Raw genomic sequence first — 27998 nt, forward strand, 5'->3', positions numbered from 1 at the left:
CATTGTCTCACCTACTTTGCTTTTCTTCCCCAGCTTTCTATACCAAACCAACATCTTGTGGCACTACCTGTGGCCATGTCCTCATAGAACATAAACTACTTCCCTTCTGTGAAAAAGCAATAAACAAAGCCAGAGCCTGATGAAGACCAAAGGTTTGATGAGGACCATGCATTTCTCATGAAGTAACAAGATCTTTCTCAGCTCCCCTGAATTTCCACAGGCCAAACAGCAGTGAATTAACAGAGCCTTGTAAACATATATTTTAAGTTGGCAACCTACAATTATCTCAGGTGAGGCAGACTCCCTAAGAGGAGAAAGGGCTGCAGGTAATTATAAAATATTCATGCCCCTTCCCAGTGACAAGCTGGTTCAGGAACGAAGGGATAGTTAGGAGTCAATTAGAGAAGTTGCTGTTCTGGCCTTTGGCTAAAAAGACTGATTCATGAGAGATTTCATTTTTAGCACTGTGTGTGAGATAGAAAGTGAATTGGAGAGGATCAAGGATGGGACAGAATCAGTGAGGCTGGAAAAGATCTCTGAGACCATTGTCTCCAGCCTGTGAATGAACCCCACCTTGTCAAGTAGACCATGGCACTGAGTGCAATGTCCAGCCCTTCCTTAAATACCTTCAGGGACAGTGACTCCAACACCACTCTGGACAGCCCATTCCAATGTCTAATCACCTTTTCTGGGAAGAAATTCTTCCTAATGTGCAACCTAATCCCCCCCTGCTACAGCTTAAGTCTACATTCTCTTGTCTTGTTGCTGGTTGCCTGGGAGAAGAGGCCAGGTTTTGATAGCTGGGAAATACAGGGGTGGCTTCTTTAAGAAGTTGACAGAAGCTTCCCCCATGTCCAATGGAGGCAATGCCAGTCAGCTCAGAGACAGGCCGAGGCTGAGCCACTCAGGGACAGTGGCAGCACCTCTGGGAGAGCAGATTTTAAGACGGGTGAAAGTTACAGCACCACTGCAGACAGAGAGAGGAGTGAGGGTGTGTGAGACCTGAACCCCTGCAGACACCCAGCTCAGGGAGGAGGGAAGGGGAGGAGGTGCTCCAGGAGCCAGAGCAGAGGTTCCCCTGCAGCCCATGGTGAGGCAGCTGTGCCCCTGCAGCCCAAAGAAGTCCACAGTGGAGCAGGGATCCACCTGCAACCCCTGGAGGTCCCCATGATGATAACTGATGAGTGGTGGCTCCCTGTTCCTTATCTCAACCCTCAGGCCTTTCATGGTTTTGTCTTTGCCCTGCCCATCTGAGGAGGGGAGTGACAGAGGGGCTTTGGTGGGCACCCAGCATCCAGCCAGGGTCAAAACACCAGAGGGGAAAGTAACGCTAAACTTGTGCTAAATTACTTGGGACTGAAACTCAAACAGAATGTAAATCTACTTAATGCTTCTGGCCATTTAAATGAGACATTAAATAATAAATTTCAGTGTGATAAGTAGTCTGAGACCAGATAAGGATGCAGAGATCAAACAGGAGAAAAAGGCTCATGTAGAGCCCAAGGCAATTGTCAGGACTCTTTGGAGCCATCACATATGCTAACTGCTTTGGAAAGACCAGACACAATTTGACCTTATCTAGGAAGTCTTCTTTCACTTACAGAAAATGATCCCACAGGTCCCATCATGCAAGCACTTTAACCAGAATGAATTATACTACTTAAAACCAACCACTCTGTTTTCAGCTTCACTCAGTGTTCACAAAGCCATGAATTCTGTCTTGTTGCCAGACACGCAGCTCTTCAAAAATGACAATATTGGATTTTGCCATTTTTTAATTGTTTGTTGATTATTTGATCTTGCTTTTCATTATCATATTTTTGAAAAGTTTTGAATACTCTGTGCAGTTGTCCTTTCAATTTATAGGTCTAGATAAATTCATAAATAGTTTTTCAAATATTCTAGTGTCCAGAAAATATCATAATTCACCCCAACTAAACAACAGATATACTGAATGTCTCATAAGTTGTTTGTGATCCAAAGAATATACTTAAAAGGCAGAATGAGCAAGTTTAAGGCAGAGGTACTTTAAAAAAAATAAAGAAGGAGAAGAAAGCAACATTATTTAACATTAATTATTTTGGGTATGCCTGAATGAGCAGACATAGTTTTAAGCATATGCTGACATCACCTCTCAATCTGTTCAATGCAGTGCTACAATTGGCTATATTTTGGGAGAGAAAAAGGTCTGCAGGGTACCTTTAGCAGTAGTGGCCTAGTAACCAGCTCATCAAAGTGGTGGCAGAATTTAGACTGTCTTCACAGACAATGAAGTACTGTCCATGACTTCTGTAAAATTGAAAACAGAAGTGAAAAATGTGGCTCTGATGAATATCTAAGGCATTTCACTTGAAACAGCTATTCCAAGAAAGACTATCTTGCTATCAGCTGAGGGTATGTATGTGGCAGATTAAACATGTTTTTGGAACACACTGGGAGCCCACTGAAACCCAACCAGCCTATAAATGACATACAGCCTCCTTTTTTTTTCTTAAGGTTGCCCATGTACGTCTCTTTGAATGCTTTTTAAAGAACTATTATTTTAGCCTACAAAGGGTTTTTACTGCAGTTAGCTTCCACAGACACTGCACAAAGAAAGAATAAATCCATTACACTCACGTTTTTCTGCTTTTATCCTTTGATGAGCTTGGGGAGGGAAAAAAGAGAAAGAAAAATCTCGCACAGGCAGAAAGTATTGCTAACAACCATGCTCATGTGCCTCTAACAGGAACAATTCACTCTCATTTTTAATGATAGTTACTTCTTATTTGCCCTCACAACTTTATAATAGATTTGTATGCTTACCACAATGAAACCTCAAGTCCTTACCAGTGTACAAAATCCATATGTGCAAAAATGTAAATTATTCCACAGTTTCCCTTGCTGAATGGCATCACATTGAGGCATGTTTTATTCATCAACCACAAGCCTGACTTTTTAAAAAAATTCTTCCCAGCTGTTTAAAACTGCAAAAAGACCCTTTATGTCATTTTATTGCTTAATAAAATGCAGCTCAGAGGAAAGACCTTGGCTTGGATAAATGCATCTTCATAGAAGTCCATGTAGACATCGTATCAGAAAGCTGCTGCAAACCTGTGATGAATCCTGTCATCAGAAACAGGATGGAAACGGCAATGCTTTCTGCCAAAGAGGATGCAGCTTTTCTTACCAGACTGGAAATCATGCTCTGATTTTTGGTTTATGTTCTCCACACACACTTTCATTTCATCTTGTACCCTACAGTCTCATGAGGCTGTGTACATTTGGGTTTCCTCTTCTTCTGAATGTGTCCAAAGGCTTCTGTGGAAAAGGCATCACTGGAAAATAAATCCCTTTTGGCATCATCACTACAAGTTGTTTTGTTAAGTGTACTGTGGTGGGTCAAACAAAAAAATGGGCTTTATACAATGTTGAAATAAAACACCAAAAAAATGCAATTGCAAGAAGGAACACCTCATCTCTACTAGCCTGCATGGTCAAGAAAGGGTCTCTGATCTGAAGATGCAGCTACACACTTAAGAAAGGGGTCTTCAGCAGTCACAGCTCCATCTGGCTTGTGCCTCAAGGCTTACCAATGGCATATTGGTATTTTAATTACTTCTGTCCTAGGTGTGCAATAAATCCATAGCTTTGCAGTTACCCCTGACATACTCACTCAGCTGTATAGGCAAAGACTAGAGAAGGCAGACACAAGATGTGTTTCTGATGGATCTGCACAACAAATAACTGCATCAAAGGTGAGAAAACAGGCAAGGCAGGAAGACTTACTCTGATCCTTTGTTGTTTCTGTGTGCATGGGCTGTGTGCAAGCCACAAGCCATTGGTTATAAACTATGGGAAGAATGGACATTCAAGGATGAAAAATGATTCTATGCAAATTTTAATTATTTATGATTGAGGATGTATCTAGGACTAATAAAATGTGCTTATTAGTACCTATGGAGCCATGGCAGTGACTCTAATCTGAGTTAATAGCAGCCACAGATGGACAATCAAGCACAAAATTTGGCCAGAAATCAGGATGAGAACCTGTGAAGAAGCTATGTTTACCACATACCACAGGCAATACACTAGGGTTAAAAACAACAACATCAATAATTCAGCCACCAGACAGATTCGCTTCTGCATCTGAAATCTCCTGCAGGACAAATCTAATTCATATTCTTTATTTTGGCATTCAACTGTGTTTACTGCTTTATTAGAGATGGCAACAGGAAAGGGTTTTCCCCCTCTCATCTCACACTGATGAATATGTCTTTCATAAGGAATAAACTGGAACAGCCGCCAGCTGGTTGCAAATAACTGGTTGTTAGTGCTGACTAGGACTGACTTTGAAACCACAAAGTTCCTAAGCTCCTTCCATCATTTTACAGCAATCCCTGCACCATATCCAAGAAGCTGAGAGTGTGTAGCTCTCTTGGCTGTAATGTTTATGGAGGTAGTTTATTTTTCATGGCACCATGAACAGTCTGCCTCAGCAGGCTCTACTAAACAAAGTAGCAAAGTGCTTTGGTCTGCTGAAGAAAACCAAACTCCCTTATCAGCTCTTTCCAGAGTCTCAGCCAAGTACCTGGTAAATTGCTCAAAGAAACAAGAGTCATAAAGCCACCAGCTGCTGGTGGATCATCCTGCATGGTGATACACAGACAGTGCATCTCATGGAGACCATAGGAGCCTGGTGACCTTGATTTTGGAGCATCTGCACAGAGCTGGCATGGTTCTGGATATGTTAAAGAGAATGGAATAGAGATGCCAAGTTACCTCCCCTGCAGCAAGAGTTCTTTCATTTTTGTACTTGCATTTCACTTTTTTTCTTTCCCCTTATGTAGGCAGTTACATCTTCTGGCCTCTTGTGTGACAAACCAAGAGCTGGGGGTTTATAAGTGATTCAGTAAAGAGAAGCCAGTGGAACAGTTTGCCATCATTGATATAACTTTTTATTTAGAAAAATTCCCAGAGAGAAAGAAAAAGTCTAGGTTTCTGCTTTTGTCTTTGCACCCTTACATAAGTAACATGGAGGTGACTGTACTAACCCTAAATACTCTTCCCTTATAATTCATACTGCTACTTGCATCCTGTTCTTGTTTTACCTTTCCCATTTCAATGTCCAAAGAAGATGACACAAATTGTTTCCACTCTGCTGGCTGCAAGAACCAGAAAAACTAATTCAACTTCTTCCTTCTGAGCATTACCAGCCAGTGGTGTATGATTCAAGGACCTTATCCTTGCAGAGAGGCAAAATCTGTGGAAAGCCTTCCACTGAACCTGATTAGAGCCCTTCTTGGGCTACTGAAAATTATTTGTGGAAGAGTTGAGCAATGAATAATGTGCAACAGTAAAGCTGCACAGCAGCAGCTTCAGAGGACAATCCATTCTCAAACACCTTCCCTAATGCTTGTTGTCCCAAATTAGGCAATGCACTGATTCAGCCTCAGGACAGGATCTCTTTCTCCCTTTTCACCCCTAAACTTCAGGATGTTGTTGCCAGGATAACTTCTGAAGATGTTTTAGGTTCAATTTCCAATATTTGCCTGTTCAGTGTTTGTCTCTCCCCTGATTCCTCCTTCAGTAAAATTCTCTCAGCAAATTAATCTGCTAGGAATTTACCAAACAACCAGGTGAAAGGGACATGGCCATGGGTGAGCAGACTTTTTTTCCTAAAGCAGAAAAGAGCTGTGCAAAGGAAGTTCAGCCAGCTACAAAACCTCAGCCATGCTCATCTCATGGGCGTGGTGCTTTGTACCCTCACTCCCACCCCTACAGCTGGTCTTAATCATGCTGGATTATTTTCTGCTTTTCTGGGACCAGGACAGTTTGGATACACACTGAATATTAACACAGACGTGGGCATTACATGCATGAAGAACAAAAAGGGCCAAGGTCACCAGGATCCTGTTGAACAGATGTGATGTTCTACTCCATGCAAAACTTGGTGATTGCATTAGGGAACTCCGGGTTATTTTGTAATTTTGTACATTCACAATGATGTACAAAATAAAACTTCCACAAAAGTCAGGTGGACTGAATGCTGAAGGTTTTTCCCCACTCTTTCAATCCAGTATCTCAACACTGTACACTCTTGTCATGACAACACACAGATGCTATACAATATTCACTGTGATTTTTTTCCTTTATCATTTAGAGTTATTCTCTCATCCACACACCCTGTACTTCCAAAATAATAGATAGACCCAGCTCATCCACACATATCACTTACATTTCCAAGCTGCCTTGACTGCCTCTACCTGAGGCTGAAATGTGTGCCCATGATCTTCATAAACTTATTTTAAATGAAAGATCTACTCATCTCAGCAAAATTTAATCTAACCCATAATGAGATAACCTAGTCTGCCAAGCAGTTACATTTTGAATGGCCAAACTGCACCTGAAACCTGCTTATTCTAAAGAAGACTGGTTTCTGACTTCAGCTAAATAATTCACACCTGCTAACACTACTATAATTGCAGCCTAGCAACTCTGAAAGTCCTTGTTCCTGAATTAATATCTGAGGCTTATTGTCAAGCCCAGAGGCAAACACATTTAATGTGTTTTGCAATTGGCAAATGTAGACACAAGAATTAAAATCTTCTTTGAAGGAAAACCCTTTTGAGCTTCACCTGTTTGGGAGATAAAATTTCTAAAGAGGAAGGAAGAGAAATGACAAAAGAAAGACAATAGTGTCGTGCATGTTGCAGAACCACAATGAAGGAGCAGTTAAAAATATATCCTGCTGTTCAATTAAGGAGCAGAAGAAAAGGAAGTGCCCATAGGTTTTAAAATGTCATGACATTCTTATTCAGAAGGAAAAAAAAGTAATAACAGGGTGCCCAGAAAGGCCTCTGTTTTCACATTCAGGCAAAATTGCAACAGACCTTACAAATTTAGGCAACTAAATATATTAGTAGATTAATGAACAAAGTTTCTACCAAAGGCCGAAAAGGACTGGATGGTGGGTTTTGCCTCATCCCTTTATGATGCATAAATTCCACCCCTGCATTAAATAATTTTTTAAAGAGCATTACATTGTGAGCCTGGTCAGTGGAGGCTGTGTCTTGACTGGTAGAGTACTCTATTCCCCAGTGGCAATGGCTGCCTTTTTATATTTAATTTCTAAGCCATCCTTTATTGCAGCACATATCTATGAAAGCACTCAGTTGTGTAAACAATAACAAAGCACAAAGGGTGTTTGTATTTTAAGCCATATATTGTAAATACAGAAAAGATGACCTCAAACTACTTACCTCAGTAGGAAATGGCATTAAACAGTGTTCATATTTACTTGTCTGAAATTTTGTTTTTAGGGAATCGTTTGCCTGGGGTAAGAGATGAGGGAGAATTCAGTGTTTCCTGGTCTGGCTGGTCTTATTTTGGTTTTTTGAAGAGTGGCACACACCACAGTGAGCTGTTGTACGCACTTGGAAAACACCAGCTCAAATTCCCACTGAAAGTTTTAAAAATAGAAATGTTGGAGGAACAAGCTGCTCAGGACTGCTCAGTGAAGGCTATTTTTCTTGAGCCTTTAGAAAGTGAGAAAAAACTGCCTAAGTTATCATTCTCCCCTGCTAAAGCCTGTGCTTTACACAATTTCAGTTATGGAACAGCTGCTGAAGGCAACACTCCCCCACCTCCATGTCTGGCCAGCACCAACAAGACAGAACACAATTCACAAATTGCTAAGTAGGGTTGTGTCAAAGAAATAATTTGCCAGGTTGCCAGGTTTCTCTTGTTAGGGATATAATCCCCAGAACCTCACAATCAGGGAATGAGTCCTTCCAAGAGTGTCTTGCCCTTGGGTGCCTATAAAAGAGATGTTTTGCTCCACTTTGTTTTTCCTAGCAGTCAAACTAGCCAGGAGAAAAATAATGCTGTTTCCTTCAAGAGCCTGCTGACTCGCAACACAGCACATTGCCAGCAAGTTGCCCCTGGGGTTTGCTGATGGAAGATGACAAAAAAGGGGGAAAAACTGGCATTTTTAAGTCTTCCATTTGAGAACTGAAATAAAACCAGTTAGTTTTATTAGCAAGAAGAAAGGAGGGGGAAAATAATACAATGGATACAATGAAGGCTGGGACCTGCAGAAGCAAAGAGGGGTGGATCTTACATAGGGCTAAAAGTAGGAACTACGAAAACCTGCAGGCTGAGCCGGGAGCTGCCTGAACTACACAACAGAGGCTTGATGGAGAAGGGCAGCGCTGACCTCTAGTCTGCCACCAGCAGTCCTGCTCTCTCCTGAAAGGGAAGGGGCTACCTTCACCTCCAAACAAATTCTCCTTCCACTTTCTTGGAGCACCAAATCCTGGGAAGATTTCTTCCTGCCTTTCCAACCACATAATGGAAATTTCAACAAGGATATATGATTGTGATCCTCCCAGTCTACTCATTCCATTTTATATAATTTGTCTTAATAGATGTTGGCCCAAGTGCTGGAGAGAATAATCTGTACAACAGGCTAGTGATTACACCAGTTACTCAGCTCCAGTTTTAATCCACAAGTCAATGACTACCTCAAAAAAAAACCCAAACAAACAAACAAACAAAAAAACCCGCTTTAAACCAGCACTTGTTTCCCAGCTGAAGAGGACTGGGTCCAAAAGAAGTAAACAAAGACCAAAACTCCTCATGCTGTTCTCAAACTAAAGAGAATTATCTACCCTGTAGAGACAGTTCATCCCAGATGATTGTGGCAACTTGCAGAAAAAGTACAGGTCCTTCCAGCACAAGGATCCAGAAAGTTTGTGGTTTGTTATACCCAGGGGAAGAAGAGGGAAGTGACTTATTTTCAGAGTTCTCACTTGCTTGATAACAAGAATTAACTAAAAGTTAGGTCCCTCAAATTACAGAATCCTAAGAAGGAAGCTGTGAACTCCCTTCAGCAGTTCGTATCAAAGCCGTTCCTCATGTTAATGTCTACCTCCCCTCCAGCTCAGAGGTACTGAAGGCACTCACAATTTCCTTCCCAGAAATCAAATTGCCAAAGCCAGCAGTCAAAAAGTGATGCAAAAAAATGTCCCTGTTTATTAACCTGAGAAGAGTGGTGTGATTTAAACACCAGACTTGAGAAGGGAATTCACCAATAAAAGTAGGAAACAAAAACAGAAAAGGAACTCTGTTCACCCCGAATGTAAACACCGTGTCCAGTCTAATGCCAACAGTACTCTCATTCAAGGAAGCCTGAGCTTCTAATTAAGGACAAAAGATTTTTCTAGGCAGTAACTTATCTGAAAGTTAAATTTCCCAGTCCCTGAGGGCATTTGCAGGGGGAGCATTTAGGTCCCTGTTTCCCTTTATGGAAGCAAATCAGCAGCACATGCACATCCAAAGGCAAACCCACGCCTCAGCAGAGACACAATCTCTCAAAGCAGCTCAGACGGGATCAGGAAGGGAATTCCTGTCCCTGTCCCCATCACCTGTGACCTGACAGAATGAAAGCTGAATCTGCTGAAAACCTCATGAAGTGAAGCAACAGGTACCAGCAGCAGCCAGCAAATCACGATTACAGCAGTGGGTACGATTATTTTTTCTCGCTAGCAACAAGCTCTTGATTACTTTCACAAAATACAGCAAAAATCTTTCAGGAGAGTGCAAACGGCTTCTCACGACGGTGCCTGGACACGGCTCAGTGTCGCTGCCCAGGAGCGGGGCAGGAGCATCCTGCAGAAATCGCTGGATCCTGCTCAAATGATTCGGAGCACTGCCATCTACCGGAGCCGGCTGCCGGAGCCTTGCTTTCCTTGGGTTTTGTTCCCGTTTCCAATTAACTTGGGTGTTTTGATAGACGAGACAAGGGCTGATGAATGCTAAGGATTTTAGAAGTACCCTTCACATTTCATTAAAATGCCTCACAAAATGTTTCCTAAAGGTTTAACTTCTCGGTATGGTGCTCAGTTTCTTTAGATGTTTTGAATCATGAGAGAGACAAGGGACTTTTTTTTTTTTTTAATTGATACTCTCCAGCACAATAAAAGCTCAATCAGTAAAGCACTTAAGCAAATCCTCACCTTTAAGTGATTTCTCCGATGGTGGTAGAAATAATTGCAGTTCCTCAAAGTCCTGTAGAGCAAGGAGTGAGATCAAGGGGAAAAAGAAAAAACATACTTCTAAAACTACCTGCCAAAGAAAAAGTATCTGTCTGTTATTTACCAAGGAATCTCCCAGAAATATTCTGGATTCAGAACCATCCATGGGGGGGAAAAAAGCAAAAGGAAGAGTATGTGAAGCAAAACTTTAATTCTTATATGAAGAAAAAATACATATTGCAAAATCACTCCACTGCCTGAACTAGAACAAATCGACAACAGAGCGTTTAAAGTCATTAACAAGTTAGTATTGAGGAATCCAAAAATTCTTTTCTTATGTTTTAAAATTATTTATAGACTTTGCAGAACTTATAACCTCAAATTCTTTCTGAACTTTTAAATAATGCTAATTTAACAACCTGTATACCAGCTCTACTTTTACACTCTAGAAACTCAGACACACAGAGTGTCTAAAGCTAAAACTTAAGCTGTGCTAATCAATCTTGGGTGACCAACCTGAGTAATCAGTAGAGCCTGTAACAAATATAAAAGGTGTTTGCCTTACCACTTTTTAGACTGTACAAAGAAGCTGATAAGGAAATAATTTTCAAAAGAAAAATAAAGGACCTTTAGTGAAAGTTTCCTGGTTTTATTTTTAAAGAAATAAATTCTTTGAACAACTTGTGGACTTCTGTGCAACACTTTGTTAAGGGTATCAAAAGTATAGAAATATGCTCCAAAAGTATTATCTTAATTTATGGATTATAATTCCATCAAAATAGTTATAATGCCACATTCTTTTTTTTTTTTTCAAAACTGCCTTTTTAAAACTTTTATGTATACTTAAAGAACATTTGCAGTCAGCTCCTGATCAGTTGTGAGTGTGCTCAGCACCATCACAAATCTGCCCCTAGGTCTTCCCCTCTGTTCTCCAGACAATGTGACACACATCATTGGTGGCCAGCTGTGATCATTTTGCCTTGCAGCTTACTGCCACATCTACAGGAAGGTTTTGAGCACTCATGTGTAGTGTGATGGCCTCTGTTGGCAGCCAGGGAGTCTCTGAAGAGCCAGGCAGCTCCTTAAATTTAAGGAGCTCCTGCTTAAATCCCTGGTATGCAATTTTAGCCAGCACATTTTCCTAAACCCCACTAGGATGGAATTTTCTCAAGTGCTGGTGATACCTTCAACATCTAATCCAACAGAAAGCATCAGAGCACTCTTCTAGGATAAGCTTCATGCTTCAAAGGGGAACCATAGCTCTGGAAGAAAAAAAACTTCTGAGAGAAGGCTGGTTGGTTTAGGACCTGGTGAGTGGCTACAGCTGGCACAGGAAGCTGTACAAAGTGAGAGAAATAAGAAATATCTACTATCTGTCCTGACTGCATGCAGGCCCACAAACACCTAATTCCAGCCATGCCAGAGTCAACCAGCAGTGCTTGCTGTCTGCACCAAATCCATCAGGGCCTGGTGCAGCATTGCAGTTTTTGGGATTGGAAGTCTTCATCTCAATGTTAACTTCCTATATCAATTCTCCCAGCATCCTACATCATGATTTTAGAGCTTTTTAAAGGTGAAAGCAGGGGGTTGTAAATTCATGAAATAATAAGGCATTGAAAGCAGCTCCATGGTTATGAAGGCACCTGCACTGATCTAAGAGCAGAGGAGGAGTGCAAGCAAGAGAAGGCTCTGGCAGAAAAGCAGATAGAGACAGAAAAGCTCTGGAGATCAGCCAGTCCTTCTTATTGGAACATCTCATTTCAATCTTGGAGGATGTGATTGCTCCTGTGGCTTGCTACCATTGTTGAGTGACAATAAGAGAGCTGGATAAGTGACCAGCTGACATGGAAGATAATATGAAATTAGGTTTTACAGTGAGAAAAGTGAACATGCAGTGAGGACAGTCACCCACTAACTGGAACACTTCTGAGCACTCACAGACCACTGGTCAAAGGACATTTTTGCTCAAAGGACATGTTTTTGCTTGAGGAAGCAAACTGCACAGGTTTGAATCATTTAGTTGCTAAAGCACAGTGGGTTTTTACCAAGAAAGGAAAAACCAAATCCTTTTAAAGATGTACCAAGAAATACTGAGTTTAGAGAGAAAAAATGTGCTTATCATTCCTTTCCTTTCATTTTGTATTTTACATATAAATTGCATAATATTTTACTTTATCTCATTCTGAACTACAACACAGAACTGGCAGGAATATCTTTGTCTGGAGTGCAAGCACAATGGGAGTCCTGAGGCATCCTTCAGTCATACACCACATACACATATACATGTACACAGTCACACAAATGACTCTACATATACATGTAAATGCCCATAATTTGAGATGAATAAATACATATGACAGTATCTCTTAGCATTAATGCATTGTCTCTGGAGCAAAAGGACAGGATTGTAATTTATTTGTAAGATTAGTTTTTGCAATATGCAACATGGCTGCAACAGACTTTTTAACAAAAGGAAATTCACACTACTGTACAGTTACACTCTCCATGCTGATTTTAATCACATGTAGTTTTTATGCCTGCCACAAATTGATAGGATTATTACTGGGAGACATCTACAGGAAGGAACTGAATGTGTTATTAAGTCTTTAAAATGAGTGATCCTGTCACTGATGTCCTAAAGCTCTGTGCTGAATGCAATGCCTGGTTGCTCTCTTCTAGGTCTCCATTGCTTCACTCCCAAGGCAGAGGACTGTGATGCTAAGGATCCTTTTTAGATCCCTGGGCTCAAGAGAATCCTGAACAACCCATTCTGAGGGACAGTCAGTCTGAACGGGTCTTAGGGAGCACAGCCAAGGACCAAGGACAAGCACTGGTGCAGCCTTGCTGGTCCAGCTCTGGGATGGAGGCAGGATGGATGATGGCATCCAGGGCACGAGGAGGCTTCTGGGTTACTGCAGACCTGGCTTCCTCCATGAGTGCAATTCAGTCTCTGAGTGCAGGCTTGTATTTGCTGGGCCAGGAATCTCTCTCTCATTCTCTTTTACTTAATTCTGTGCTCCCTCAGCACTGGATTTTAAATAAGCCTACAAGCAAAATACAACATAAATAGAGCAAGAAAATCTGCTTATGGATTTAGTATCACATATCCAACTGTGATATATTACAGAAACCTAGTCTCTTCAGCAGCCCACAGCTGAGTTACCTTCTTGCAGATACCAGGGATAGGACAAGGCAGCTGGTGGGTGCTCAGGTCACTGTAGATCATATCAGGTGAGATGCAGTCCTTAGATTTAATTTAGACAGAATGCTTCTTTCTGCAACAGTCCTCATGATAGTGCTCCAACCCACTTCTGACATGTGCGAGATCTAGAGACACACTAGGAACATTGATAAGAAGTGCTGTTGGCTTTTGCATGCTGGAAAAGAAAGCAAATAGTAAACAGTACATAATTCTACTGTAAAACAATAAAGTTTAAGTATTTATCCCTGTAAAGATGCTGGTGGAAGCCTTGCCAACACCAGTTGCTTAAATAGAGGTGGTCACTTGGTTTCAAATTTTGAGTGAGCATTAACATTAAAAATAAATGTTCATTTATGACCTACTTCTGCATTTGTATCATGAAATGCTCACACTTCTGATAAGTGCGAGAAGGCTTCTCATATGAGTGTTTCCTGACCTTGCTTTTTGAGTTAGATTTGCTGCATGTTGGCTGCCAGCTGATGAGTTAATCCAGTCATCTGTTCCTGCATTGGCTGTGCTGGGACAGCAGCTTCAGGTGCTAAAGTCTTGAAATTGGCTCTGCGCAGTTTTGGACAATAAATTTAGGGGGTTGCATTTCCTACATCCATTGGAATGTATCCACTGTCTTTGTACACTGATTGCTGAGTTACATACATAGAGTTCCTTCAAGCAGGTCAGCTGCTAATTTAGCATATTTCCAAGATGTTTGCCCATGTCTGACAGGCATGACCCACAGGAGATTTCCCTCCCTGCAGAGAAGCAACTCGGGGGTCAGATTGGGGTGTCCAAAGGGATTAGACCTCTATTGCTTAGGCAGTTAAATTCACATAACCCTTTATGCTATTTTGGCCCCAGATTAGCCCATCCCTACCCCCAGGAACAGCCCCTCCACAGCTTCACCACCAACCACAAAACTCCCTGGAGCAAGCAGCAGCTGCCATCTTCACACAGCTTTGTGACCCTCAGTGAATCACAAGAAATTCCTGTAAATTTATCTCAGAATTTTCCAGTTTATTACAAGGTTTACAGCAGACACCAGACTAGGAGAGCACAATGAGAAAAAAATGTCATTCAATTTAGCACATTGGCAAAATCCAGGTCCAGTTTATGGAGAACAGTATTACCAGTATTACTTAGGTTATGGTTTTCTTTAATAGTTTAGTTGAGCTGAGAGATTCTGTTTTCCCTCAATTAATTTAGAAAATCTGTGTGACTGACTGTATGGAAAGGGTGCAAAAGACAAAGTGTTACATAAAACCTGGAAATAAGTACAGATACTTGTACAAATCAGGCAGATTATTTCACTATTTTAATTTGCCCAACTTTACATATTTGGCATATATGTCAGTAATTATCTTGTAACTACTAGCTAGTGTTACAGCAGAAAGAATAAAATGAATGATCAGTCTGAAGAAAATCACCATCATATAGTGGCCATTTAGCCACCAAAACCCAGGATCAATCATGGCTCATTGGTTTGAATGCCATGTCAATTAAGGTATAACTCAAAAACATTTAGAGGCTTTCTTACACATGAAAACACCATGCCTGAAGAAACAGTGCTGTCAGGTAGGTCACAGAGCAGTTAAATGTTCAGAACATGGAGAAGTCAGCAGGAACTCCAATCTCAGAGCTTCACAATCACATGATAAAAATGATTGATATTCCACAAGCTGAACTCTGAACATCATGTGCAAAGATAGCCTCAAGAATTCAAAGCTTAGACAAGAGTCTTTGCATGTTGATTGATGGCCCCGTGTCATTCTGGTTTATGGGTTATGACCATTGGAGACTTCAAAATGAACTAAGCCAAACATAACAGCATCCTTGCTCAGTGAAGCAAGGATGCAGGACTCAGAAACCAAACTGTTCTGTCAAAAAAGAAAATACTGAGCTCAAAAAATCTGACAGACTTTCAACACTTTTGACAGCTTCCATATTCAATGCATACAAAAGAGACTAAGATGAATGCAATCAAAGCATCCAAAATATTTCTTTGACATTAAAAATTCCTAATTTGGTATAATAGCCTTAAATAATTCACACATCTCTTTTATGTAGTTCTCCCTGTCTTGGTTGTTCTTTAGAAGAAACATCTTCATAAAAGTAAACAAAAATAAACTATTCTTACACTGGATAACATTAGAAACTGTTCTTACATACAGTATAAAAGTATGATAGTACTTTAATGACACTGATGAACAGCATATTTTAAAATATGCTGGAAAAATAGCTGTCTTTTAAGCACACAAATATCAAGTGTGTTCATCTGATATTAGAACTGTCATTTCTTGTGACAGGAGCAATTTTTCTCAGCATCTAAAATGAAATGTATATTAATGGTCATAATTACCCAATCCTTGAAATTCAGCCATTGCTGTTATAAGGACATTACTTTGTAAAATATTTGCCATTAATTTGCTATCTTCTGCTCTTTAATTTCATTAGGAATCCACGTCTGACATCATTCTAATTGAAAAAGAAGTCACATGAAACTGGATTATTAATACGTTGCTGGATTTTCTTATCATTTGGAAAGCTGCAAACAGCATCAAGTTTATGAACTTTCACTAAATTCAACAGAAGAGTTTTAGGTCAGACATAAGCAATCTAAGGAAAGACACCTATCCACATTTATAAAAAAATAATTGGCCATATTTTCTTGATTTTGTAGTGAAGTTACACTTAAAAGATTTGAACTGAGATGTAATCATCAGTAGTGACTTTCTAGGAGATATTTTTCAAGACAACTAGAAGAATGAAGAATGAACATTGTTAAAAGGTAAGAACTTCCTCATAACTCAGAAACCATCCTGTCACACTTTTGTCATTTGTACAGTTTAGATCAAAGCACAAATACATGACTGGTCTTTTTTTTTGTTATTCCTATAGCATTCTTGCTTCATATCTGTTTTGACTTCACACTCTACTTTTCTTGTTGGGAAAAACTGACAGCTGGATCTTGTCTTTCTATCTTGCAGATGACATGTGCAACCATGTAGCTCAGCATCCCAAGGAACAAGGCTGGAACTACAGGAACAGAAAGTATGACACACAGTACACAGAGAGCCAGAACCTCACATACCTTCTTTACCTCCCTGGACAAGAGGATTGTCCTCTAGGAGAAATGCCATTAGGCAGAGTTGAAAAAGTATCTTGCTTATTGCAGAATATTCACATGCCTGTAACATTTTTTAAACCCTTAAACATTACAATAGTTTTTAATCCCCCACCAAGCTAGTGTTCCAAACTAGCTCTTCCCTCAATAAAGTCACATGTATATTACTCTGCATTTTTATGGAAGCAGAACTCTGGCATGCACTTTAGAAATTATATAATTTGTACAGATTTTCTTTTTCAGACCTTCTGTTCAGCATTTGGTTGGACAACAAAGATTTACACTAAAGAATTTTGTTTATTTCTAGATACAGATTTGCTTTTATATAGGATACTATTCCTCATATGTCAACTTGCAGGTGAGATTATTTAATACTTGCAGTTTAAAATCCATTTATTGATAGACATAGTTGAGTCTGGGTCTTGCTTGCCTAACTTCAGGAGCTCAGGCCTTTTGCAGCTGCAGAGAGCATTGCCACAACATTGCTCTCTCCACAGCTTTCTTACTGGCTACACTCATGTGCTTGGCACCTCAGAAAAATGCAGCTTTTCCTGTTCTGCCTAGGGTTAGGGTTACACTTAGATTTAGGGTTCAGAAAACCACAAAGCACATCATATGCAAATTTTATTGGGAAAAGTACTTTAAAAAGCTGCAGGATTCCAATTATACTTTATCACTTGAATATGCATGCCCAGAATAACAAGACTTTATAATAATATTACTGTGACCCCAACACATGTGGAGCTGGTCAGTGTTATACACACTGTAGACTCCAACAATTCTCCTTGGAAGAAACTCTACTGGAGAGAGAATACTTAAAACTAAGAAATTTCAGGAGTTTGATGGTAATGGAACATAAATGTTTTACTGACAGGGATTATACTTAGGTATGGTGCTTAAATGTGTTTCTTAATTAAAGCCTTAGGACTATTCATTCCATGGTTACACTTACAATATCCTTTAGTACTTACTTTGCTACTGCATAAATATATCTGTGATGATTATTTCACCTGTATCTGGCTGGAACCCAATACTAAATACCCATCACAAGATTGGTGGTATTGGTGGTGTTGGTAGTGTCTGGTAGATTGGTAGGGTTTCTATTTTACAGACACCTGCAGGATTGTTCTCCACAGCATATGGAGGTGGCCAGGAGCCTGTGGCAGGATGTATTCGTGATTGAGTCTAAATGTATCCCACAGAACCAAAAGCTTTTGTTGCCTAAGGCTGCTCACTGACTTACAGTCAGATCAAGCTTAATTCAGTCACCAAGAGATGAATGCAGTTTTAAAATTCAAGAAGCCTCAAAGTGACACCTTGGTCTGTCCAGAGTGATCGTTCATTTCTCCAAAGTATGCATTTTTCTGAATGAGGAATACAGGTTGGTATCTAAGGATAGCAATAGCTATCAAATGTAATTTTCAACTCAAAATATTTCAACATCTTTTGGAATAAAGAAATTGTGTTTTGTCCAGCAGAGGGAGACCTGAGTTTAAGAGAAATGTAATATGAAGCATAGAAACATGAAGCATAACACAGAAACACATTCATTCAAATGTATCCGATATAAATTTTAATTTATAAGAAATAGTACCTTATATTATATAGACCATTAAGTGTAGGCAAAATATTAAGCTAATCAGACTTAAAACCATATCATAGTGCTTGATACTGATGTAGGATTTGTAGACTTCATCCGAGTTGAAGTCTGATACTATGAAAATAATAAAAGAAAACAAAGACAAGCAAAAATAAAATCAAATTCAATAATAAAATAAAACAAGCACAGTGTGTTTTAGATGAGGAAACACCAGCCACCAGTTTGCACTCAGGAAAAGGTGAAAGGAAACCTGGAGGAAACTCTCTACAGAGACTTTTTTTATAGTGGTCCTGTAAATCATGGCTCCAGAGAAGAAATCCAGTTCCTGGGCCAGCCAGTTCCACCTTCATGTCCCTTTTTCAGAACTGAAGAAATTCATCGCTCATTGCCTGCTTCAAAAGCAGTTTTAAAGCTACAGGCAGTGATTTTTGACCTCACTTCAGCTTATCTGACACAGAGCATTGTCCAAGGGCTACTCAGGTTCACAGCTGCAATAGAAAAGAGACGCTCAATAAGCAGTCTTGAGTTTTCTTTGTCATACACACTAATTATATGCTTTGGGGATTACTGCATTATCAGGATGGTTGCATAACTGAGAGTAGTGAGCAATGTTACAAACCAGTAAATGACCTGCCAGGTACGAGACGAACAAGCAGAACCAGCACAGGGCTTAACACAGAGAGGAAAATAGCAAATCTTCCCATGAGACAACTTGAAAGTAAAAAGAAAAATTTTGTACCTTACCCTTCTCTGCTTGTTGTGGTTTAATCAATCATTCTGGTGTTGTCAGCCTTCAGAAGAAAAACTTGGTGTAAGAGTCAGAAAAAGATCAAGTGGTTGACCAAAGACCAAAAGAATATTCCATAACATATGATGTCTACTCAGCAATAAAAGCTAAGAGAAAGGAGGAGGAAGAGAGGCATTCCTAATTTACACTGCTTGCCTTTCAGAGCAACCACTACATGTCCTGAAGCCCTGATTCCCAGGAAGTGCCATACAAAACGTGCTGAGGGGAAGTAGAGAATAAAATCTTTCAGTTTTCACATACATGACCCTTGCTTTTGCTTTAGCAAACTGCATGATCTCAACACAGAAGGTGTTTTTTCCTCTTATTTTCTTTCCCACTGTTCTGCTGAGTAGGGGAGTGATGTTGGAATGTGGTGGGCAGCTGGTATCCAAAGTCAACTCACCACAGTCGTTTTTGGCACCCAACATGGGGCTCAAGATAACAGCAGTTTTGTATTAAGTGTGCTGTAGCTATAGCAGGTATTACATGGCAAGCTCCTGTGCAGGTCACAGCTTGTTGGCTGTGCTGCTTTTCTGCTTATTTTGTGAACATGTTAATAGAAATAATGTCTCTGTGTTTTGCCCTGGAATTGCTGGCTTTGCTGTCCTGTATCTGCATTGTGGGGACAATGAGGGAATTCATCTCTCCTATCTGGCACTGATCTGGATGGTTTATTAGTCAGGCTCACAAGGTCCTTATTCACCCTTACATGAGCTTTCATACTAATAATTTACATTGTCAGCATATTATGGAGCTTATGGAATCTGGTATCAATCCCCAGGAGCAAGAAATCAAACAGAGAAGGCAAAAGACCAGCAGGAATGAGTAAAAAACTGCTGATCAGACTGAAGGGAAAGAAGGAAGTCCACAGATAGTGGAGAAAAGAATAGTCCTTGTTCACCCTCACATGAGCTTTCATACTAATAATTTACATTGTCAGCATATTATGGAGCTTATGGAATCTGGTATCAATCCCCAGGAGCAAGAAATCAAACAGAGAAGGCAAGAGACCAGCAGGAATGAGTAAAAAACTGCTGATCAGACTAAAGGGAAAGAAGGAAGTCTGCAGATAGTGGAGAAAAGTATAGGTAACCTGGCAAGATTATTGAGATAGTCAGGTTGTATGGGGATGGGGTGAGGAAGGCCAAGGTAAATCTGGAACTGAACATGGCAAACAACACAAAGAGTAACAAGGGCTTCTCTAGGCATGTTAACCAGAAAAAGAAGGTTATAGAAGCTAAACTTGCAACAATAAACAGTGATGGAAAGCTGGTAACAATGGAGCAGGAGAAAGCTGAGGTGCTCAAAGACTTCTGCCTCTGTCTCCAATGGCAACTTCTCTTGCCACTCTCTTAAGCCTATGGACCGTAGGATAGGAACTGAGGGAACAAAGTCCCTTGCACTGTAAGGAAAAATCAGGTCCATGATTATCTTAGGAACCTGAACCTAAAGTCTATGGGACCCAAAGAGCTACATCCCAGAATCCTAACAGAACTGGCTAATGGAGAGTAGTCCTGGGCAGAAGAACTTGGGGGCTGCTGATGGATGAGAGCCTGGACATGACCCAGCAATGTCCACCTGCAGCCCAGAAAGCCAAATGTGTCCTGGGCTGCATCCAGAGGAGGCTGGGAAGTGCATTCAGGGAGGTGATTCTGCCTCTCTTCTCTGCACTGGTGAGACTCCACCAGGAATGCTGCATCCAGCTCTGGGGTCCCAGCACGGGAAGGACATGGACCTGATGGAGTGAGTCCAGAGGAGGCCACCAAGACAATCAGAGGGATGGAGCACCTCTCCTATAAGGAAAGGCTGAGGGAACTGGAATTGCTCTGCCTGGAGAAGAGAAGGCTTTAGGGTGACCAAACTGTGGCCATGAAGTAGCTGAAGCGAATCTACAAGAAAGATGGAGAGAGACTTTGGACAACGGCATAGAATGACAGGACAAGGGGGCTTCAAACTGAAAGAGAGTAGCTTTAGATTAGTTGTTAGGGAGAAATTCTTAACTGTGAGGGTAGTGAGACAGTAGAACAGGCTGCCCACAGAAAGTAGAAATGCCCCATGCATAAGATGGAGTTTATTTTCCCCATAGCACTCCCACAGTGCTAGTAAGTATAAGTGCAGTAGGCTTACATACAGCAACCACCTGTGGACTGAAGCCCTGCTTTCTGGGAGGTGGCTGGATCACCTGCTGATGGGAAGTAGAGAATAAAATTTTTGGGATGTTTATACCTTTGCCTGTACACACAGGATCTCTGCAATTTACATTAGATATTAGGAAGAAAATTAATTATTCCAAGACTGCTGACAATGAGAGAGACAAATTAATAACCTTGCTGGAGCTATTGACTGATATTTTATGTTGTTGCCAGTAAAGAATCATTCTTTACATGAGAATTCCAAGTGTTTTTCTTTCACAGGATTCAAACAGATTTCAGAAACCATGCCAGAAAAAGTGCTCAGCTGTTGGTTGCTGCTGCACTTCCTCCTTTACTCTCCTCATACTGATAGGAAGAATGGAATCTCCACCCACATAAGTTTTCAACCTACTTGTGCCTGAAGATTTAAGTTCTTGCGTAGTTGTCAATACAGCCAAGGACTGAAGACATTTAAGCAGCAAAAATTCTCAGGCAAGTTTCTTTTTCCTTCTTTTTTAAAAAAAATTCTTTAGTGACTGCCCAGCCACCAATCCAACATCTTTGCTCAGCTGAATCTGTAGGAAATTGCTGTGAGTAAACAAGAAAACTAAAGAAAATATTCTAGCAATATTTGCTGTTGGGATTGAAATGTCTTCTTTTCTGGATGATATTTTTAGTTGAGATTATTTCTATAGCCTCCCTTTAAGCACAGCTTTCTTCTGACCAGACTCTGGAGCTCTGAAAGTTATGCTTAAGAGGTCTTCCTGGGAGAAATTGAGAAATCAATAACTAGTTATTATAAACCAGATTGATTCACATAATTAAAGTCTAACAACCTTTAGTTAATGATCAATCAAATTTAGGTTATTTACGGGCAACATATTTCAAAACACAGCAAAGAGTTCCAGGAGTGCCAAGATCCAGGAACGAAACACAGAAAAGGTCTGTAAATATTTTTGTGAGTTTAAGGCACAAAGGGTGTTAGCAGGAGTTTCTGTTTATTTTCTTCACAGAGGAAGGGCTGGGTTCTGTGTGCTGATTTCATTACCTGCTGTTATTCTCTGCCTTCTTTTGAATCACACCTCTGATTACTATTTTTTTTTTTGCCTTTAGAAGGCTTCATACCAATCATCCGAATTTTACATGAATGTGTTTGATATGAGAATAATGACTTTTTTCTCTTCTTGTATCTGAGTAAACAAAGTGATTTTTAGAGACACAGAAAATTACCGCTAGCAATACACCATGCATTTCTGAAAATGAGATCCAGCTTTAAGGCGTCTATATATATCCAGATAGACCAAATCATGGCAAAAAGAAATCAGAGGACGTGGAATTTTGTCAATAAGAGAGACCTCAAGATGAGTAATTCAGATTTTTTTTCAGAGCAGCCATGTTAATTCTAAGCCTTTCTTCATGCAGTTCTCATTGCCATGAATAAAATGAAAGATTTGAGTCTGGGAGAGACAATGATTCGACCTGGGTTACTTGAATTGGATGGTGTTATCCTCACAGAACCAATTGCTAGCATTTGGGACCAAGTGTGGAAGTTCAAAGCCAAGCCTGATGATGTGCTCATTGCAACCTATGCAAAAGCAGGTTGGTGTGGGTAGGAAGCAGAATAGAAAAGTTTGGCATCATGCTTATTGATGGGATTGAGATTTATTTTTTTTGTGACTAATATTTGTTTAACTCCAAGCTAGACATATTTTAAAGACATGAAGTTGTGTCAGCTGTGACTAGTAACTCCTGACTTCTTTGGCAGAGGCAACAAATACCTGTTACTACTGAAGTACAAACACCCAAAGTCTAACGACCTAAAACTGTTACCTTTAACTGAGATTATAGACATTTATATTAATGGTGACAATAGGAGTTTTCCACCAATATGTAGGGATTTAACAGCGCCTAGAAACAAGTGATCATTACTAAGAAATAATAGAAACTAACCGTATGACTATGAAACATATTATGTATTTGGAGAATGATTTTTTGTGTAAACAAGTAGTGATTTCTGAAAATTGATTAATTATTTAAAATAACCAAATTAATTTAATAATTTTGGTCAACAAACCAAGAAAGAAAAATACCACCATTATTATTAGCTATCTGGCATTTTACTCAGTGACTGGACAATATTTCTCCTCTTCATCAAACCCCTTATACTTACTACACAAGAAAAAAATTAATAACAAGCATCAATATGAATTCTGTATGAATAAAAACATACAGTTTTGGAGATTCAGGAACAGATATGGGAGAATTTGATCATCATAAAAAATAATTATTTTAATTAGCAAGAATTTTTAGGGCTTTTTTTTTTTGTCAGTAGGGGAAAAATGTTTTTAACAAAGAAATCCACCATTAGTTTTGTAAAACCTGAAGGCTTTTGATTTACTACCTGTATACTAAAGGCAAAACCACATTATTTAAGCCAGTTGGGATTAAAACCTTCCAGCCACTGAACTGAAAATAAATAAAGTTAGGATTCCATTTGACATTATGTCATATCTGTGTGAGATGCACCACACAAGCATCTTAAGAAGGGCTGAATCTCCTGCCTAAATTGCTTTCCTATTTATCCCTTAACCTGTTCTCTAGCTGACCTGCCACAGTACCTCAGAGGAGATGTGGCTGACACAGAGATGACAGCTATAAAAGAAAAGTGACACATGAGATACACTATACTGTAACTCTCACAAATGTTGCAGTCACTCAGGCAGATGAAATGCACAGACTTTCATTAACATGGTTCAAAGGGAAACTTTACAAATACTTCAACTTTTTAATATTTTCAAACTGTATGAAATTTTAACTCACTTTAAGTTCAGATATCACATTTTTTTACTCAAATTCAGTATGAAAACAAAATAGCTGAATTTTTGTTAGGGATTAAAGAAGGAAGTTTCAATCCTCTGCAAATAATATTCTACCAATAATAGTGAGTTTATCCCAGTGTTTTTTTCAGTGCTGGTGTGGGGACTTATTTCTTTAGGCAAGAAGTCTGTCTAAAATGGAATTGAGCTTTGAGAATTACCTTTGTTGCTCAATTAGGCATTTTGCCTGTATTGTATTGTACTCTTTTTCCATTTTGTCTACTATTTTCTATGCTATTCTTTCCCCCATTAGCACAGAGTCCATCCTTCTGGCTTTCAGTGCCCTAATAGAAGAAACTCTTGGCTATCCTGGAGGGAAACATCTAAACACTTGATATTTTCAGGTACCACATGGACCCAGGAGATAGTGGATATGATTCAACAAAATGGAGATACTGAGAAGTGCAAACGTGAGACTACTTACAAACGCCACCCTTTCCTCGAGTGGTTTTTGGCAGAGCCTCCGTCTGCACATTACTCAGGTGAATATCATCTGTATTTTAAACAAAATTAAACAAAACAAGCTCATAGTGCTGATGCCACAAGTGTCCTGGAAAATGTCCCACTTGCTTTGTTCTTGAACTGAGCACCTTTTTGGCTCTTAAGGACCAGTTCAGGTGCTTTAACATAAACATCTAGTGCTACTCAAGGTGCTGCAAGGCTGGCAGATGGGATTGCTTCAGGTGCTACTGAAGACATGATATTTGTAGTAGTATCTGAAGCTGTGTTTGATACTCCACAGTATCTAAACCAGCAGCAGATATGTATATAATGGCAATTGAATGAGGCATGGAGGCAATTGAATGCCATTCGGAGATTACAGGCTGTATGGAAGAGAAACATATGTCATGGACTTCTTTCTGAGAGGGGCATAATGTTTTTAGTGGTTTTGCTACTGTTTCAAGTAACTGCTGCTCAGTTCTAGGGTCTAGTCATCTAAACAAACTATGGAACATTCAGGCAACCAGCAGGTTTCACTGGCTTGCAGCTTCTTACAAAAATCTCCCTCAGTAAGGGCTCCATTTCCACACAAATCATTAAGTCAGACTCTCATATCTGAAGCTAAAAAGCTTGACTAGGTCTGCAGAAGTGCTAGTTTTTCTCTTCTAAACTAGACTGTGTTGACTCAGAGAGAGAGACAAAAAATGATAGATAACAGAGGATGATACATGATGACAGGGAAAAAAATTATGGAGGTCATGATAGATGTCTAAAAGGGAAATGGGAGGAGATAACACATCTCCAAATATCATCTGATATTCCCAAGTAGTCCCATATATCCATAGCTGCTGAAAATCCACCGTCATTCTCCTCCTTTCTCTTTATGTGCCACCCACAAAGTCTAATCAGCCATCATATTCTTGTATCCTAGAAAGAAACTAATATTTCTTACCTCTAAGGTGGAAGGAGACCACCAAATATTGCAAAGGAAAAGCTTTGGTTTGATAAATAGAAATCAGTATTTATCATAATCCCTTTGAAAGAAAGTATGGGCCCAAGAAAGCAAAAATATATAAATCTTTTCTGCTCAAATACACAGGTCAAATTTCTCTAGAAACATTGAAGATGCTTAAGTAATGTTGTATATGTTACCCTGCTAGTAAGCGCTTTGGAGATGAGTGATCAATGCAAGGTGAACTGCTGGAAAGTCACAGTCACAATCACGAGTGAGCATAGGAAAGAAGTGCTAGTTCAATTTAGAGAACAACTTTTCATAATTAAACATCCCACAGGTGTGGAGTTAGCTGAAGCCATGCCATCTCCACGGACAATAAAAACTCATCTGCCCGTGCAGCTGCTGCCTCCATCCTTCTGGGAACAAAATTGTAAGGTAAGGCTGAAGAGCCCTGTTCTACCTCACAGCAAAGAAAGTGACATAAACCAACATATTCTTCTGGAAGAATATGTTGGAATATGTTTTCCAGAATTGCTAGGAAATCAAAAGGTCTTAAAAAATATTTTCCCTTTAATGTGTGAAGTCTGTGGGAATCTAAAGTCACAACTAGGTTACCTGAGCTGGATTGTAGAAAATGGCAGCTTGAAAGCAAAACCTCTTAAATCTCTACCAGCAGGCTCTAAGAGAAAACTCCAGGAGATGCTCAATATCTATATTTGTATATGCAAGTTAATTTCTTTCTCTCTCTCTTTTCATATCAATAAAGATAATCTACGTGGCAAGAAATGCAAAAGACAACCTGGTGTCATACTACCATTTCCACAGAATGAATAAAGGGTTGCCTGATCCAGGAACCTGGGAGGAATTTGTGGAGAAATTCGTGACTGGAAAAGGTGATTAACTGCAATCACTTGTATATGAGACTTTGATCATTTTAAGAATGCATGGCATTGGTTTTTTAATTTTGGTTATGGTTTGAAATCCTGTGCAGACACTGTGGAAGGATATCTGCTGAAGGTGTTTCAGTCATAATTTTTCTTCATTCACAAATTTTTATTACTACCTAAAGAATTAAATCTATCTTTATGCTTCCATTTTGAGAAAAAATATAAACACTAATCTTTATTCTGTTATAATTCAGAAACATATATCACAATTTTCAGGCTTCATCTCTTCTCTCTGAGATTAAAATAAGCCATTTGAAAAGGAACAATGGTTTAACTGGTCTTACTATAAACTGATAAAATTTAAAATTTAAAAAAGAAGTGGAGAGTTAATTTGGATAGAAATTGTGCAGTGTGAAATTGAGATAAGGAAGTCTTTGAACCTAAATTAATGTATATAAAAATCAGGTGTTGGAAAAAAGACAGTTCTCTAAGGGCAGGCAACCCTAGAAGCAGATTCCTCCCTTTCTAAAAGAGGTGCTGATATCACAGGATATCCAAGAAACAAAGTTTGGTCAAGTGGATGGCAGTTTACAGTTTGAGTCACTAAAGCTTCCTTAGGTCATTAATATTTTTGCCACCATGTAGGCCTAGAGATACCACTGTCTGAACCAGCATGAGAGTCACACCTCAAAGGAGGCCTTATGCCTTGTGTTTGACCAGCTGAGCTTGGGAGCTATGTCCCAGAGCAGACATGCAGTATAGAACATATTTACTTCTGTCTTAGCTAATCATTTTGGCACTTGCTTGAGAGAAGTAGGCATTTCTGATAGCATGGCAAATATCGAAACCAGGTAGAATCATAGAATCATGCAAGCTGGAATGGATTTCTGTTGCCCATACATTCCCAACCCCTGCCCTGCTCAAAGCAGGGCTAATTAAGACAAGCCTTGTCCAGATGATCAAATGAATACTGGAATTGTGTGTTTTCATTGACTATAATGCATCTGCATTTGCTGCCCTTGAAAGTTACACATGAGTCCTGTTCTGAGCATCCATAAACCTGAGGCATTAATAGCAAAAATGCTGTAGCAAGCACAGAGCACAGCAGTGCTTATTATCACAGCCATACTGATTCAAAACCAGGTCAGAAATTCACAGGTACTGGTTAAGAGGCAAACATGAGCGCCACATGTGTTAAAGACACAATCAGCATTTATAGCTGCTGATGTTACTTCTTTTTCAGTCCTCTGGGGTTCCTGGTATGACCACGTAAAAGGATGGTGGAAGGCAAAAGATAAGCACCGTATACTCTATCTCTTCTATGAAGACATGAAGGAGGTAAAAGGCTGAACATATGTTTATAGAGCTCTGAAATCTGTAAGTCTAGCAGAAACTAACTACAAGCAACAGTTTTATATTATAATGCCAGTATCAGTAAATACAGTAACCTGATCTTCTCTGTGTGAGGATTGCAGCTCTCACATGACCTTTGATTTCTTTGCTTTTTCCTAGCTCTGTGTCTTATCCCATGTAATTGTTTTTGCAGAATCCAAAGCGAGAAATTCAGAAGATTGCAAAGTTCCTGGAGAAGGATCTGAGTGAGGAGGTTCTAAACAAAATAGTCCATAGCACCTCATTTGAGGTAATGAAGGAAAACCCCATGGCAAACTACACTAAAGACTTTCAAGGAATAATGGATCATTCCATTTCTCCATTCATGAGAAAAGGTACTGAGGTTTGTTACTGACATCAACCCTGTCTGGTTGTCATTCTGTCATTTTGAAATAAGCATTGAAGTACAAGTATCCAATAAGTTGTGGATTACTGGTAAATCAATCTTTTCTCTTTTTTTGCTTTGTAATTTCTTAGGCACTGTTGCAGACTGGAAGAATCATTTCACTGTGGCACAGAATGAGAAATTTGATGAAGATTATAAGAAGAAAATGTCTGATACCTCTCTTGTTTTTCGCATGGAACTGTAATT

At 39.6% G+C, this 27998-nt stretch overlaps 1 protein-coding gene across 1 annotated transcript; it reads left to right on the plus strand.

Annotated features, from left to right (window-relative positions):
• Positions 1–22288: 22288 nt before the first annotated feature.
• Positions 22289–27996, plus strand: SULT1C4 (sulfotransferase family 1C member 4). The gene is made up of 7 exons (XM_054271839.1): positions 22289–22454; positions 24076–24213; positions 25465–25562; positions 25894–26020; positions 27258–27352; positions 27561–27741; positions 27884–27996. The coding sequence occupies exons 1-7, from the start codon at positions 22289–22291 to the stop codon at positions 27994–27996; spliced, it is 918 nt and encodes a 305-aa protein (XP_054127814.1).
• Positions 27997–27998: the final 2 nt, after the last annotated feature.

This window comes from Melozone crissalis, unplaced genomic scaffold (genome assembly GCF_028551555.1).
Source record: "Melozone crissalis strain CALT ecotype California unplaced genomic scaffold, PUWL_Pcris_2 ptg000013l_1, whole genome shotgun sequence".
NCBI classification, from domain to species: domain Eukaryota; kingdom Metazoa; phylum Chordata; class Aves; order Passeriformes; family Passerellidae; genus Melozone; species Melozone crissalis.

Bases quoted from the DNA above. Each gene is read 5' to 3' on its own strand.
- SULT1C4 (XM_054271839.1), top strand. From the start codon at position 22,289: ATGAATAAAATGAAAGATTTGAGTCTGGGAGAGACAATGATTCGACCT. The intron at 25,563-25,893 runs GTAAGGCTGAAG...ATATCAATAAAG, and splicing joins TCTGGGAACAAAATTGTAAG to ATAATCTACGTGGCAAGAAA. The intron at 27,742-27,883 runs GTACTGAGGTTT...GTAATTTCTTAG, and splicing joins TTCTCCATTCATGAGAAAAG to GCACTGTTGCAGACTGGAAG.